At 42.1% G+C, this 17,054-nt stretch overlaps 1 protein-coding gene and 1 long non-coding RNA gene across 2 annotated transcripts in view; one reads left to right on the forward strand and one right to left on the reverse strand.

Annotated features, from left to right (window-relative positions):
* Nucleotides 1-17,054, forward strand: part of LOC121080430 (netrin receptor DCC-like) — a 156,059-nt gene that overhangs the window by 94,146 nt on the left and 44,859 nt on the right. The window contains exons 12-13 of the mRNA XM_040578449.1: nucleotides 11,890-11,997; nucleotides 14,625-14,819. Of these exons, the coding sequence (XP_040434383.1) occupies nucleotides 11,890-11,997; nucleotides 14,625-14,819 (303 nt within the window). The remainder of the gene's footprint in view (nucleotides 1-11,889; nucleotides 11,998-14,624; nucleotides 14,820-17,054) is intronic.
* On the reverse strand, nucleotides 7,915-9,383 carry LOC121080363. Its single transcript, XR_005825343.1, has 2 exons — nucleotides 9,173-9,383; nucleotides 7,915-8,389 (listed from the first exon to the last, which is right to left on the reverse strand). It is a non-coding gene; the product is annotated as an uncharacterized LOC121080363 (long non-coding RNA).

Genomic DNA, 17,054 nt, shown 5'->3' on the forward strand with positions numbered 1-17,054 from the left:
AATGGTGACTTTTATCTGTTCCCTGCTGACCGTTTGGTAAGGCATCTCATTCATCTATGCTTGGTGGTTTTATTTTCAACATTTTTATTTCATTTCCAACAAGCAGCCATTTGTTAATATTAACTGTGATTATAATGAACAACTACGCTGTGGAGGTTTCATTTAACTGCTCTTCTCAAGCATTTGAGTGGTGTTTTCCAAGCAGGAAACTATGACCTGGAAGATGCTCCAGTTCTGAAGGGGGCTAAATGCTGTTTTGATTACAGACAGCAGATACATATCACATGTAACCCTAGTTCAGGGGGGTAAAAATATTAAAAAAGGGGGCTAGAGAGGTAGTGATCTCTCTTTCGTGTGCCTTTGGTTAACCACAGTGGGGTAATATTATGCCTGGGCTTTACTTCTAGTTATCACATAGTTGTTAATGGCAGCGCCTACACTGATCCTCAGGTTGTCTTTAAACAAGGGTGGGTCTTCCATGAAATTTGCATTTCTTTTAGAATAAGCTGTTGAACTGCTGGATTTTCCACATTCTTTATGATCGCCTATGTATCTTGCTGTAGTCCCTTACCCATAGATAAGAGTGTCTGTGGTTTTGCTTAATATATTTTTCTTCTGCATCTGTTGGAGACAGCAGTATGTACATATGGACGGCAATGCAGAAAGGGCTGTATTTTCCTGAGGGTGACTGTTGGCCTTGAAAATACTCTAGGTGCCATTACAAATTGGTTTCTACCAGCAGATACCAAATGAAGCCTGCTGGTAAATATTGATTTGTTGGGGGCTTTTTAAAATGAAAACCACAGTACTTGCCAGTTAATTAACAAAGGGAAAAGAAGAGGGGTTGCATATGTCCTTAGATTTTCCCATGTGATTTCAATACAATTATCTGAGCTTGATGGAGCAGCTCTGTTAATTAAGGGCATCCTGCACTGCCGATCTTTATTGCCTTTTTTGTACCCATTCCACATGTTGAATTTCCCGTAATGATATTAAAGACCGTACGTATCAGCATCGGTACAGAACTCACTAGAGATTACTACCATGGCTAGGGAAAGCCTGTTATGCCCATAATTCAAAAGCAGCTCTCAGAGCCAACTTCCATCCCCAGATCTGCCTACACAAGTCTTACTGATATGAGGGGTGTTAATGTGTGCTAAGGGAAACATCTAAAGCTTTGATTTTTCTCTTGGTATCTTCTGTTCACAATCTGCTGAATGCAGAGTTCAACTTCAGTCGCTCAGCGGGACCCACGTGGTAATTACCAGATGGAAAGCCTATGTTACAGGAGAGCGCTTACAAGCTTTCCTAGTTTAGCCTCCCAAAAAACGGAAAGTCTAGGAAGGGAAAGGGTTAGCTCATGAAAACACATCAAAAGGATTAATATCAGAGAATGGAAAATAGTATTTCAGATAAAGACGCCGTTTACATACAAAGAGATGGACGCGCTTTGGTAGGAATACGATCATTTATGTGAAGGTGGAGAATATTGCAGGATAGGCTTAGCAAAAGTAGAGCAGGACCATTTTGCTTTTAAAATCAAGTGTGATTCATTTATGAAAAGGGTTATCACTTGCAGTTCCCTGGAAGAGCAAGGCAGTCCCAGATGTTTCTTTTTGTATGCTGTGTTTCAACTGATGAGCCAGTGTCCCAAGCCAGCTACAAGCTGAGTAGCTTTTAAATGCAACACAACCCTCTTTAAAAAAAAAAAATAATAATAATAGTAATAAGCAACAGCAGCAGCAGCAGCAGTGGCAATAATGGCCAAAAAACTAATGCAAACTCCCCCAGCAGTGTGGGAGCTCACATCATGCTGGGCATTGCCGAGGATTAAGAGACTTCTCAAAGATCTGTGAGCTTGTGTTGCGGCTTGCCTACTTCAGGCTAAGAAAGATGTGAAGATGCTTCCAGCGAGGAGCAGCTGACGTGACAAGATTGAAATTAAATATTGTGAGTGGCGTTGGTGCTGGCTCTGGATGTACTGATGTGCGGAAAGCAGACTCCACAATCTGTAAGATTGTAAAGTAGGTATGTTTATTCAGCGCTGGGCAGCACAGGGGAATAGTCCCACCAAAACCGTGTGCGCCTGACACAAAAACTTGCTCTGTTTTTATAAGACAACTCATTACATATTCATAATATGATGTAATACGCCTATACATATGCATTACCTATCCCCGCTTTGTATTAAAATTAGTTCTGCAAGTCATTTCCATATCTCTCTCCCGACTGAGTTTGCGCAGTGTCCCCTGGTGGTGGTCGTCAGGGGTCCTGAGGATGAAGGCAGGTGAGTCTTCCTCGTGACCCCCACATCTGGCGCAGGCTCAGTAACGTCCTGCTCTTTGTCCAAACCGCAGAACCAGCTTTGGTTTGTTCTTGCAAGGTTGTAATCTTTCTTTGGACTTATATGGTCATAAAGCTGGACTTATATGGTCATGAAGCCCTTTACTCCCGTACACCTTATCACAGTACCCAAGCAAACCGTGTAAGATTTGGCAAACAGCTTAAATTTTACAACTTTTACCCTAAACAGCTAAACAGACTATTACAATTGTTAAACTCTACCCTATCTCTTACCCCCCCTCTCTCTCAGTCCCCCCTTTTCAAAGAAATTAGTAAATTCTTTTACTCAGACTCGAAGTATTGATTAGATTCTAATTTTTGTCGCAGTTGATTTCTCTTCCATTCGCTATAGGAATTTCCAGTTCCCTTAAAACACCAAAATCCACAACGGACAGCTATACTAATAATTAAAAATAGAAAGACAATTACAATGATCATTACAAATAATTGTTTTAACCATGTTAGATTGGGCAACCAGGATGTCAATTTCTCCCATAATTCAAAAAAAACTCCAAGAAGTGTTGTCTTGTGTCACTTTATGTAGAATATTTACTTGTTTCCTTATTTCTTGGAGGTCCTCGGTGATTCGCCCGCTCTGATCTGCATACATGCAACAATCTACATTGATCACAGTGCATACCCCTCCTTGAAAGGCTAATAGCAAATCTAAGGCCATACGATTCTGTGATACTATTTTCGATAAGACAGTAACTTCCTCCTGGAGTGCCAGGAGAGCATCAACTGTCCTATTTTTTACTGTTTCTATTATAGCTGAGATGTTTATTATTGCCTTTTCCAACTCACTAACCCCTAAAAACGGAATGAACCATCGCGCAAAACTGTGGAAACTCGTTGGTCTGTTTATGAGGGGGTTATTTACGATGTTCCGTTTTTTCCTTATGGGGGGTCGCGTTAACCCGTCAATGATAGTAATATTGGGGACCAGACCTCCCAGAGTGCATGCTCCTCGCCATCCTATGGGCAAGACTTTATGAGCCGTTGTGCCACACAACCAATACCACCCTGTCCCTTGTGGGGTTGGGAGACCGGTATAGTTCAATTTCAAAAATCCCAAATCTCTACCTGTCATATTTAATGTACGACTTCTGTTACAATTTAGGTGTTCTCCCACGAACAGTCCTTTTCCCGAACTTACCAGGCAGTTATCCCCCAGTGTGCTGGTCTCTTCGACAGTGATTTTTAATTCTCGTCCCCACTTAACCTGAGGGTCTGTGCTCCAGATTGTATTTCCCCAAAAGGAGCCATCTTGGCGGTTCATTAGGGAAACTGGCAGTGGGATGCCTATTAACGGTATCTCATAACCAGCATGCCTTGGTATTTGGGTACAGATCCAACAATCTGTCTTATTTAAAATTTTGGTGATGTTTTGAATCGCCTGTACATACCAGTTCTCTCACCAGGCCGCTGTGTCTATCACCTGTAAAATTATCAGAATCATGTTAAATTTAACCCACATCCTATCTTTTTAGCTTGAGCTTTAATGGCCCTTGAATTTCTGATGTCCAAAGCTTTTGTGGTGACTTCTTCACACGGGTATGATGAATCCAGGCATTCTGTTCTTTAATTTTGATTGCTGTGAAGGAGGTGAGGAGTACTTGGTATGGTCCTTCCCACTGTGGTTTCAAGGTTTTTTCTGCAAGAGACTTTACATATACATAATCTCCAGGTTGGATATCATGTACAGGCCCATCCAGACCCCTTCCTCGGGTCCCAATTACATGTTTTCCAATTTTATTGAGCTGCTTGCTCAATGCCACCATATAGGAAGTCATAATTTCATCCCCAATTTGCATTGATGTCCCCTTTTGTATTCCATAGGGGCGTCCATACAGAATTTCAAAAGGGCTCAGTCCTTCCCTTGCCCTCAGTCTTGTCCGTATATGCAAAAGGGCTAAAGGGAGAGACTGAGGCCATGGCAAGTTTGCTTCTTGTCCCAATTTTACAATTTGCTGTTTGATTAAGTGGTTCATTTTCTCCACTTGGCCACTTGACTGAGGGCGATATGGGGTGTGAAGTTGCCAATCTATACTTAAATGGTGGCTGATTTGTTGCACTATTTTTGAAACAAAGTGTGGTCCTCTGTCAGAGGATATGGTTGCTGGAACCCCAAAACGTGGTATTATTTCTTGTATTAGTATTTTAGTTACCTCCCAAGCCTTGGTTGGGAACGCTTCTGGCCAACCTGAAAAGGTATCAGTTAATACCAGCAAATATCGGTACCCCCCTTTTCTTGGAAGTTCTGTGAAATCAACCTGCCATTGTTGTCCAGGCCCATTACCCTTTCCAAGCTGGCCCATTTCTAATTTGGGAGTATTCTTTGGATTAGTCTGGAGGCAAAGGTCACACTGTTGAGTCACCTGTCTCACTGTGGTATATAAGTTTCTAGCTACAATATCTTTTATCAGATGTTTATACAGAGCCTCCATTCCCCAATGTCTCTTCCTATGTTCTTCCTGTATTAAGTGCCACAGTAAATATGAGGGGACAATTAACTTTCCCTGTGGGGTATAAGCCCATCCCTCTTTATTATATGATCCTTCTAAGTCTGAAATAAGTTTCTGATCTTCCCTAGTGTATTTTGGTTTATCTTGTAGGGAAATATGCCTATCGGGGATTAAAGCCCCTGCTACTTTTATTTTTGTTTTGGCCACTTGTTTTGCCTCTCTGTCCGCCAGTTCATTCCCTTTTTCCAAATCTGAGCTCACTCTCTGGTGTGCCTTAATATGCATAATTACCACTTTCTCAGGGAGTTGAACAGCTTCTAGTAACTTCAGAATTTCTTCTGCATGTTTGATATTTTTCCCTTGGGAGTTCAATAAACCTCTTTCTTTCCAAATTGCTCCATGTGCGTGTACAACTCCAAAAGCATATTTTGAGTCTGTGTAAATGTTTACAGTTTTGCCCTGAGCCAACTCCAGAGCTCGAGTTAGGGCAATTATTTCTGCCTTTTGTGCGGAGGTGTTCATGGGCAAAGGTCCTGACTCTATTACCTCTTGACTGGTGGTGATGGCGTATCCAGCGTGTCGATTGCCATTCAGGACATAGCTGCTCCCATCTGTGAACCAGTTTTCTCCATTTTCTATGGGGCTATCCTTTAAGTCTGGGCGACTTGCGTATGTCGCTTCAATAGTTTCTAGGCAGTCATGATGCACTGGCTCTCCTGTGTTTCCGCTGAGAAAAGAAGCTGGGTTGACAATGTTAGTAACCACAATTTCCACATGATCCTGTTCCACTATTACAGCTTGATATCGCAGGAATCTTTGTGGAGATAGCCAGTGTCCACCCTTTGCTTCCAATACTGCCGACACTGCATGGGACACAAAAACAGTCATTTTCTGGCCCAGGGTGAATTTTCGGGCTTCCTGTATATTTAGTATCACAGCCGCAACTGCCCTTAGGCATCCAGGCCAGCCCTTTGCAGTTGCGTCTAACTGTTTAGAGAGGTAGCCAACTGCCCGACGATACGGACCTAGCTCCTGTGCCAATATTCCTAGGGCAATGCCCTGTTTCTCGTGAGAAAAAAGGAGGAACGGCTTACCCACATCCGGGAGTCCTAAGGCCGGGGCTAACATCAGAGCCTTCTTTAGTTGTTCAAAAACTTGTTCAGCCTCTTTATTCCATTCGAGGTGTTTCTGCTCAGTCGCTGTTAGCGCATATAATGGTTTAACAAACAGTCCATAATTGTAGATCCACAATCGACACCACCCGTCCATGCCATACAATCTTCCTCTGTGTTGGTAGCGATCAGAATGTCATCCGCAAACTGTAACAATTTTCCTTTATCGGACGGGACTTCCCAGGATTCCAGGTCTCTCGCAAGCTGATTGCCGAAGATGGTAGGACTATTCTTAAATCCTTGCGGCAACACCGTCCAAGTGAGCTGGGTCTTTCAACCACTTTTAGGATTTTCCCACTCGAATGCAAACAACTTTTGACTGGCTTCGTGGAGAGGGAGGCAAAAGAAAGCATCCTTTAAATCTAGAACAGTAAACCAGATTAATTCAGGTGCCAATACAGTCAGTAGGGTATACGGGTTTGCCACGACTGGGTAGAGATCCTCAGTAATCCTGTTCACTGCACGCAAGTCTTGAACCACCCTATATGACCCATCGGACTTCCGAATAGGTAATATAGGAGTATTGAATTCAGACTCACATTCCTTTAATAGTCCTAGCTGCAAAAAATTTTCTATCACTGGCCGGATTCTTTCCCTGTCCTCTTTCTTTAGAGGATATTGTTTAATCCTTACTGGTCGTTGACCTTCCTTTATCTTAACTTCAACAGGTGGAGCATTTTTCGCTCTTCCAGGCACATCAGTAGCCCAGACTCCTGGATACACTTGGTTCAGAATTTCCTCATCGATTTTCCCTTCTGAGGGGAGACTAGTTAGGACTAGACTTAATGCCTGCGTATATTGTTGAACCTTTACCTCCAAAGTAATTTCCCCTTTTTCAAACGTGATCTTTGCTCCTAATTGTTCCAACAAATCTCTCCCCAAAAGTGCCTTTGGAGAGTTGGGCATATATAAGAACTTGTGGATACCCCATTGCTTTCCCAATTTATACTTTAAAGGTTTGCAAAAATACACCTTTTCACTTTGGCCAGTTGCTCCCTGTACTACAACGTAATCATCTCCTAAAGGTATTAAGGCTTGATTTAAAACCGAATATGTCGCTCCTGTATCTATCAAAAACTCCACTTGCTGCTGCTTTTCCCCTAGCTTAATTGTAACCAGTGGATCCGCTAGGGTAGATTCCCCAGGTCCCCGTCAGTCTTCTATTACATTGGCTATCTTCACGTTCGCCGAGGTTTTACGACCCCCTTCCCTGTTTCTAGGACATTCCCTTTTCCAATGACCAAAGCCCCTGCACATAGCGCACTGATCCCTTTCCAATCGAAACGAATCTCGCCTACCACCTCTCCGTTCCCCTTTTTCTTGAATGGCAGCTATCAATTTCCTTTGTCCCCGCCGATATTCTTCTTCTCTATTACTAAACACCCTCCACGCTTCATCCAACAATATCTCTAAGTTTCTACCTTCTGTAGAACGCAGCTTTTGAAGTTTTCGCCTTATGTCCCCTGCAGATTGACCCAGGAATAAAGAAACTAATTGCTGGATCCCTACCTCAGACCCAGGGTCCAGCGGCGTGTTACGACGCATCACATCCCTCAGCCGATCCAGGAACTCAGACGGGGACTCAGAAGGAGTTTGCTTAACTGCATATAAAGCTGACCAGTTTATAGTTTTGGGAATTGCTCTCTCCATTCCCTTCGAAACCCATTCCTGATATTCCTGTAATCTTTGCATATGTGCCGATCTATTAGCATCCCACTTTGGGTCTTGGAGGGGGAAATGTTCCTTAACATCCATTCCTATAATTTTATAATGATCTTCGGCCAAATTTCCTGCTGTTTTCAGAACTAGCTGTTTCTCAGTTTCAGTCAAATATTCCAGTAATAATTGTATATCATTCCAATCGGGATTGTGTTGTTTTACGATAAATTGGAAATGCCTGGCTACACTTATCGGGTCACTTCTATAATCCTTTGCAATCTTTCTCCACTCTCCCAAATCAGCAGTGGAGAAAGGCACTTTAATTAGCATTGTTCCACCATCTGGCCCCACCGCCTCTCGGAGGGGTGCTTGTAAAGTAGTCAGGGCAGACTTCTGCCGAGTGTGGGAAGATACAGGGCTATCAGGAGGATTAAAAGCTCCTTCTGAATCCACATCCTTGTCCCGTGCCCGGGGGGGGGGAGGTTTAAACAAGTCATCTAAGTCCTGTTCTGGGGCTTGGTGAACCTTGTCTGCCTTTGTACACCTCTGCCCAATGCTGCAGGAAGAACAGCATCTTTTCAATTTACTTCTACCCTCCTTATTTTCCCGCTCCAATGCAAGTACCATAGGGTCCTGTGGGGGTATTATCCCACAGTCCCTTTGCCACTCCGGATGGTTTCGCAGAGTGAAAAACATATCTGCATATGATACTTCATCCCATTTCCCTTCTCTTCTCAAGAACAGCATAAGCTGTAACAAAGTATTATAATCCAATGTTCCATTAAATGGCCACTTAACTTCGCCCTCTAACTTATACAATGGCCACCACTGATTACAATATTTAATGAGGGTCTTTTTTACTTTCTGTGCTTCCCTTCCCAACAATATCCTTCCAATGGGCGAGTATACAACCCAGAGGACTCTTTTTTTAGTATCCCTCCTTGGGTGTTACCCATTTTCAATATACTCTTAAGGGATTCAAACTGACTTTTAAATTCTCTCTTTTTACGCCTATCATCCACACTCTCACTTATTCTCACTCAATTCCACTCTCACGGACGTCCATGCACTCAGAGAAAATCACACACACATCACTTCACACAAACACTATGGTTCGACAAATTCAAATCGGTAGTCTATTCCAAATGCCTTATTGCCGTAACCAAAATCGATACTCAGAGAAATTTAACACAGCATCGCTCCAGTTAACAACCTTCTAGCAGCTGCAAATATCTTGTAAATTACAAGAGGCCCGCTTACCCTTCTCCTGCTTCTCATATACCGGTCATTAGCAGGTCCATCCTGGCTCCCAACAACGGGATACAGCGGTTACCTCAAACTCAGTCGATCTATCCCCGAGATCGCTACTGGCCGCTCTATCAGCCAGCGAGTTTCCCAATTGCAGTCCCAAACTGCAGTCCCGAACCCTATAGGTACCCAACCCACGGGCACTATGCTGCACGCCAGACCTCTCTGCGCGATTTATCAGCAGCCCCGAATGTGCGTACGCTTAAGTCCCTTCGTTAAACATACCGTTAAATCCGCAGCTTCAAGAGGCTGTTGTCCACTCCCGCGGTGATCGGCTGGCAGCGGAGACTCCTCCGAGTAAAATGCTCGGGGCGCGCCTAGGAGCGTCCTCTCCACAGTCGGTCCCGCAGCCGAGTGGAGATCCTCCTGGCTGGCTCGCCAAAACTGACGTGCGGAAAGCAGACTCCACAATCTGTAAGATTGTAAAGTAGGTATGTTTATTCAGCGCTGGGCAGCACGGGGGAGTAGTCCCGCCAAAACCTTGTGCGCCTGACACAAAAACTTGCTCTGTTTTTATAAGACAACTCATTACATATTCATAATATGATGTAATATGCCTATACATATGCATTACCTATCCCCGCTTTGTATTAAAATTAGTTCTGCAAGTCATTTCCATATCTCTCTCCCGACTGAGTTTGCGCAGTGTCCCCTGGTGGTGGTCATCAGGGGTCCTGAGGATGAAGGCAGGTGAGTCTTCCTCGTGACCCCCACATCTGGCGCAGGCTCAGTAACGTCCTGCTCTTTGTCCAAACCGCAGAAGCAGCTTTGGCTTGTTCTTGCAAGGTTGTAATCTTTCTTTGGACTTATATGGTCATAAAGCTGGACTTATATGGTCATGAAGCCCTTTACTCCCGTACACCTTATCACAGTACCCAAGCAAACCGTGTAAGATTTGGCAAACAGCTTAAATTTTACAACTTTTACCCTAAACAGCTAAACAGACTATTACAATTGTTAAACTCTACCCTATCTCTTACCCCCCCTCTCTCTCAGTCCCAGACTGAACGAGTCATTCCAGCACGTACAGCAAAGGGATAATCCACCGTAATTCTGCCACCAAGAGCATCTGCTGGCGAGTGGTCACCTGCTTGGTTGTATGACAGCAGTACCCGAAACTTTGGTTTTCTGTGCACAGATTTAGCAGTTGCTTTCTGGATCCCACTTTTGCAAAGTTCAGCTGATGCAAATACCACGAGACCATCTGCTCGGTGTTATTTCGAAGGCATTGGTTCCTTGTGACCACAGCCTGTACGGCAGCTGGTTCTTCCCTTCCTTCTTGTGTTTTAGGACCAGTGAATGTTTATCACCCTGAAGATATGTGTCTGTGCTTTAGATCAGGCTCGTTTAGCTCCAATGGATTTGTAAAACTTTACCTCGTAAAGTGACTTCTGGAACAGTTCTTCGGATATTCAGGAAAGTTGTTCAGTGGCTGTAGGGGTAGGATGCAGGTGGTAGGATGCAGGTGACGTGATGCTCGTGTGCTGTGTGCTCCCTGCTGTGACACTGTACACTCCGGGTCATCAACAGCCTGTAGCCAAAGCAAGTAAATGAACAACGAGCTCCGTGCCTGTTACCAAAATCTCGGAATGAAGAACTTATCGACACCAATGTGATGTAGATAAGCAGACACTTCTTTATTAACGGCCGGGTGCATGAGTGAGTCCTCTCACGATCAACGCACACCAAGTTTCAAAATCAGACACCATATATAGAACTTATTCATGCATATTCATTAAGTATTCATACATAATCATAATATTTCCCGAAAATCATTAACATACTCTCCTCCCATATCCGATTCTGCGCAGTAAAGGTTAGAAAAATCTAGAAATGGGTCTGGGGTACGATTTGGGTAGGTGGTACATGAGCCGGTGGTCGCGATCTCCCCCTGCCGGAATTACCTTTTACTAAAGTTCATGGTTTCTTGGCAGGTAACCACAAGCTGTTCCAGTCGACTCTCCCCAGTTCCCATTAATCCTATATCCTGACATTTCAATATACTTTCTACATACGGAAGACTAGTCAAATACAAAGAAATCCTCCCCCCAGTCTACCTGTAAATACTGTATCCAATTATCTTCAATCATCTTGAATCTTAAGTCTATTATCTAAGTTCTAATCATTCCTACTAGGTGATTCTGACCTATTCTTTTGGCCTTGCTACAGGGCTGTACAGAGGATTTCATAGCAGCTTTTGCTGTGCAACTACAAGTTTCATTAAAATATATTTCTTATTCCAAATGACTTTATAAAAACAAATAAAGTCAATTAATTCTAACTTATTAGCAGATCTGTAACATGCCCATGTATTACTCCTCTCTCTCAAGCATTTTTAAATAATTGTCCATTTTTCCTTTCTCCTCCACAGTCTAACAATATGATGTTAAAATATGTGAGATGCTCTGCAAGACCTCCTGGCCCCTGTTAGTAAAGCAGGGCGCAAAGCAGCAGCTGCAAGCTCAGAAATCCAACCTTCCATCTTTAATACAGTGGAAATAGTAAAGCTAAGATTTTTTTATCAGGTCTAAAATATCCTAAGCTGAGCATATATTTAATGAAAATGCACAATTACATTTGCGCGTACCTACAAATGTTCCTAGAGAAGCCACAATTTTATTACTGATCCTAAACATATAGGGCTCCCAGAGTATATTATATGTTCTTGGATACCTCAGCGGTTGTTTAGTTCTAAGGACTGATACTAGCAGTAGGAGGAGAAGGGCTATCCACAAACCCTGACGTACCCACACGTAGTGTTTTGTGCAATCACCCCTATGGAAATACCACTGCTGGGAAAATTGTGTGTTACGTTTGCAGTGCATCTCAGGGCACTCACATCTGAAAGGATGCCTCCTGGGTGGTCCACACCTGCTATGGTGTGTAAGGAATTCAAAAGAAGGTGACTCACTTCTGGTTTCAATTGTTTTCATGATTTTCAGCTCCAACCTCTGTGCCCAAGTATTTGACAGTCATTACACGGGAAGGGAAGCCGCGGGCTGTCGTTGTCAGCTGGCAGCCACCGTTGGAAGCCAATGGAAAAATTACTGGTAAACATTTACATTATCCTGTATTCTCCACTTATTTACTGTTCTGATCATTTGCTGCCTTCACTTCCTATCTGTTTTGGTTTGGGTTTTGGTTGTTTTTTCCTTGGGCGCTATTTCATCTGATGTTATTTTATTTTCTCTTACTTTTATCAGACAGACATTATTTTATTTTCTGTTATTTGTATCAGCCAGCTTGGTCTAGGAATTGGCAGTGTTAGGGATGCTGCAAGATCTACAGCTCAGGGGATGCAAGTCTTCTATTTTTAAATGCTAAGAGCAGTAATCGAAGTTAAAAAATGCCACACTCGAAGTGAAGGTTTTGTGGTACGTGCTGCTCAATGATAATTAGAAATGACTAATAAGTACTTTGTTTGGTAATAATGCAATACATAATACAATGCATATGTAATACGTAATGATAAGTTGCTCAGTGCAGCACATCATGGGAGAATTTATTGTAGATATTAACTTTACAATAACAATTTAGGACAGTGATGAACAGGTAAAAAAACAGTAATACTGACAAGAACTGAACTTAACGGATGCTTCGCAATGACAGATTTTATTTTCCAAAATACTGCATGTGACTTTAGTGCCTAATTTAAAAATCCATTACAAACCTTTAATGTTAATTTAGTTTGAAAAATATAGTCGAGTTGTGTCTGAGACTTTGTCTTTAAATTATTATTTTAGGCTATTAATAGACATCTCAGAGGCTTATCATTATTAGGAGAAATACTGCCCATCTTCAAAAATGCCCACATGATGGTCACACTACAAACAGTTGGGTTAGACCCGTTAGTTAGAACCATTAGCAGTGAAGAGTGCTGGAGCAGATTTTAACACTTCTAACTCAGCAGGGCTTCACTGGCGTCGGAGTTGTTGTGAGTTACACCCAGAAAAGTGTCCCACTTTATGTTACCAATAAAATAAGGATATATTTCCATGTGGACATTGGTCAGCGATAACAATTCCTAGGCTAGACTTGCGTAACTGTGTATAATTTCACTCTCTATTATCCTCAGCACTTTACAACCCCTGACCATGTCGGAGAGGAGGATGTTTTGATGAAATGGCTTTGTTTACACTTACCTAATTCAGCCATTAGAGAGAAGAAATGATCGTTCTGATGGACAGCACACCGAAATGAGTGCTAATGGTCCTGATTCCCTGGTGACTTTCCAAGACAAAATAAAATAAAAGCTTTCCTGACTTCCAAGGCGTGAAATGACTCTGTGGTAACAACTTTTTATAGAGTTGTTCCATCGACTGAGAGCAGGCTGGGTCCCTTGACATCCATGCACAAACTTCTTTCTTGGAGCACTTGGTTGAAGAATGACTCTCACAGGGATCTTTTAGTGCATCCGTGGTCAAATGGTTCTTAGACATAGCAAGCAGAGAAAACAACTCCCTGTGGAGAGTAGAAATGTCCCTAACAGCCACATCTTCATCCTTACAAATGCTTGAGTGAGCGTACTTGTGTTGAGACATACACACACACATATATATATATTCATAACTTACATATCTATTAATTCAAATGTCATGGTCAGAGAAACTGCTTTAGTAACCCCACGCTACAAGCCTCTACATAAAATCCTGTAATATAAAAAAAGAAAAAAAACCAACCACACAAAACCATTTCACTTCCATCCTAACACCGCTTAGTAACCATTCATGTGGAATGAGATTTGATTTTTTTTATTTCAGAAAAGAATAGGGGAAACAGCCGTAATAAGGCTTACACCAACTTTGTAGTAACTTTGGGTGCAGGCAAAGATGAAGCTCAGAAGACCCACTCGGGCTCTCCCCGTTACAGTAGCTCACACCCGTGGCACGACACTTCAGAGCACTCTTAGAGTGGGGCTTATGCATATGACTAATTTGCCAGGGAGTATTTTAGGGGGGGGAAAAAAAAAAACCACAACAAAAAAAAAAGATATTTCTGAAGTTGGGCAGAGACTGGTGTTGCAGGGTGTGCTAGACATCTCAGCCTTGTTTACTGGCTTTTTTCTTCTTCCCAAATGGCAAGGTAATTCCTACAAACTGTTAGTGTTTCCTAACACTCGTACTTCTACCCGAAGTTTTACAACTTCTAAGTTTTATTGAACAGTAAGTAGTTCTCATATTACTCTTAAGTTACCAAACTTCTGGGTTACTAAAATTTTTGATTCTTCTCCAAAATACTTTCCCCTAGAGCAGCCAAGGAATATCACATGGCTTCCCCTAAGTACCCAGTAATTGATGTGTGTGATTAATGCTGTTTAGTTTTATTAATGCTTCAGACACACTGAAGATGTATATCATATGGTTTATGGCAGCCGTCGGGCTGAATGGTGCGTCTGAATTTGAGTAACGCGCTTGTAACAGCCTTTTAATGTGCTACCCATTTTCATATTTGTTAAATCTATATTTCTTGCAGTGAATGCTGGACTTGTGGTTTTGTTCTAAAAATAGACAAATGTCTATTTTCAAAACTTTTCTCAAAGCTATTTTGATTGGAGACCTGGCGTCTCTGCTTTTAAAAAGAAAACTCTGTTTTTTTCCGAAATCCGAATTGTACCTATATTTTGTAACAGAAGCACATTAAAATTTGAACTACTAATGGAGAGACTGTGTTTATTCAGCTTACATCCTCTTCTATACTTCGGACAAGAACGCTCCAATCGATGACTGGATCATGGAATCCATCAGCGGCGACCAGCTCACCCACCAGATCATGGACCTCAACCTGGACACCGTTTACTACTTCAGGATCCAAGCTCGCAACGCCAAGGGAGTGGGGCCCCTCTCCGATCCTATTTTCTTCCGGACACTGAAAGGTTTGGATCTGCGTCATCTGCATAGTAATGATACATAGAATTTGCTTATGCCTCCGTGGGAGCTTTGCAATTAATTCCGTGTCAGCCAGAAGAGATCTTACTACTATGAAACACTTATTGAGAGATAAAAGCAAAACACTGCATCCAGTAGTTGACAAAAGTAATCCACATAATGAGGCAGTTACTATTATTTTTAAATTCAGTCAGCTGGGGGAAAGCACCCTGACAACACCTAACTTTCTCCCATCAGTACTAAAGGTAATTGAATTTGACTGGATTTCTCTAGGGAGGTCCCTTTTCATTTTGGATCCTCTGGCGGGTGTAGGAACCTGTAATGACTCACTCCTATCAACAGAGTAGGCATGCAAAACGATAATTAAAAATCTCAGCAAACTGAGATGTGACTTGGCTTTGCATGGGGAGAGTCCTTCCAGGTATTTTTCAACAGCAGACCTCGATTATTAATTAATTAATACCTGATCCCTCTCCCTTAGTGACCGGTGAGAAGGAGCAGGCAAAACAGGGGCACCCGTTTATTTATATTTTTTTGGCTGGTATTTCAGCACCAATGTGTTCATGAGGGCAAAGGACTGTTGTATCGGACTCAATTTCAAATTAACAAGCAGAGATATTCTTTTCCTCTCTTCCCCGCTGCCTGTCTGTGTGAAGCCCTGACATGATCTACCCGGCAATTATTAGTTATGAAGATGTAAGCAATATTACCATGAGTGGGAAGCAGGGTGCTTGCCACAGCTCTGCTCCTTATATTTTAACTGTCACTCATTCATTTGCACAGAGGTATGAAATTACTTTTAAAAAAAGACTTGTAATTAATGAAAAACTCCGCTGACATAAACAGCGAAGCTATTCCAGGAAAGAAGCGTGGCATATGAGAGAGCACATTATTGCTGTGCCTTCTCTAGAGAAAATCCAGGGATTTGTAGGTAAAAATAACATCTTGGAAGAAGGGAATTGAGACTGAACTCAGGCTGGGCCTGAGGAGTCATGACTGGAGGGAAATTAGGGAAATTCAGGCTCAAACCTGTGCCGGAGAGGCAGCCTCCTACAGCAAGAGTCAGAGAGGACAAAAAAAAAAAAAAAGAAAAAATATATCAATTTGTTCTGAGCTTATCACCGCCTGCCCAGGTTTGCAGGACTTACTTGTCCAAGTCAAGTTTCACTTTGAATGAATTATTGGGAAGATCCTGATTATTCATTCTCCACTGCCATGAAATGTGAAGAGATAGCACTTTGCGGGTGCTTCATCTCTATCAAGCCGATGGTGCCAACTTAATTTCATGCTCACGATTTGTGCCAAGCAGAAGAAGTCTATTAGACTGAGCTTAAAATGAGTCAAGGCATCAAAATATAATAACTGCAGACTAATGAGATATGAAAAGATATAGAGACCCAGATATCTCAACTAAACCAAAAGATTAATGCACTTGATATCACCTACTTTGTAATGTTTACACAAAGTACCATAAAACTCATTTGGGAAATGAACTCTAGATCAGACAGCATCAACAGTTACAATAAAGATGAATTTATACATTTGTTACATCTTGTAATAGCCTACAAGGACTCTGTCTAATACCCTGCCATCAATACTTAATGATATCCACCCTAAATATGTCACATTCAATTCTATTCAACTGGTCTTTTGACAGATCTGTCCCTACACTTGAGGTGAAAAGACTTTCTGAAGTCTTGAGTGCATTGTGAATTATGCAAAAATGTTGGTTTCCTGCCCTTAATGATTATTAACAGAAGATCTGTATGTGCCATATGGTGACGCGAGCTCTGATGGTGAATCTGTGTCCTGATCAGAGAAAGTTTTCAATCACAAGGAACTCAACAAGCATCAAAGATCCACTAAGTCACCCACTGTCTCGTTTCATGTATTAGAGCACATAAAGCTCCTCCAAGGAAACCAAGCCATTCCTTGTGTTGTAATTGCAATGTGAGTATTTGTAGGGACTTGACTTTACTAATGAAAGTGTAGTGATCTGTGAGAAAGAGATGTGTTTAGTAGTAAATAACACTATCATGGAGCAATGAGTTTATATTCTTCCACCTCAGCTCTGCTGATGGTAATATAGAGGCAAATGGGCAAATCCTTAGCTTATGTAAATTGTCATTACACTGTGAACTTCAATCAGTCTACCACAGCTTACATAAGGTGAGGATCTGCTTTCTTTATGCTCTGGCTGGTTAAATTTATCACTTAGAGCA

Source organism: Falco naumanni, chromosome W, assembly GCF_017639655.2.
Source record: "Falco naumanni isolate bFalNau1 chromosome W, bFalNau1.pat, whole genome shotgun sequence".
Taxonomy (NCBI): domain Eukaryota; kingdom Metazoa; phylum Chordata; class Aves; order Falconiformes; family Falconidae; genus Falco; species Falco naumanni.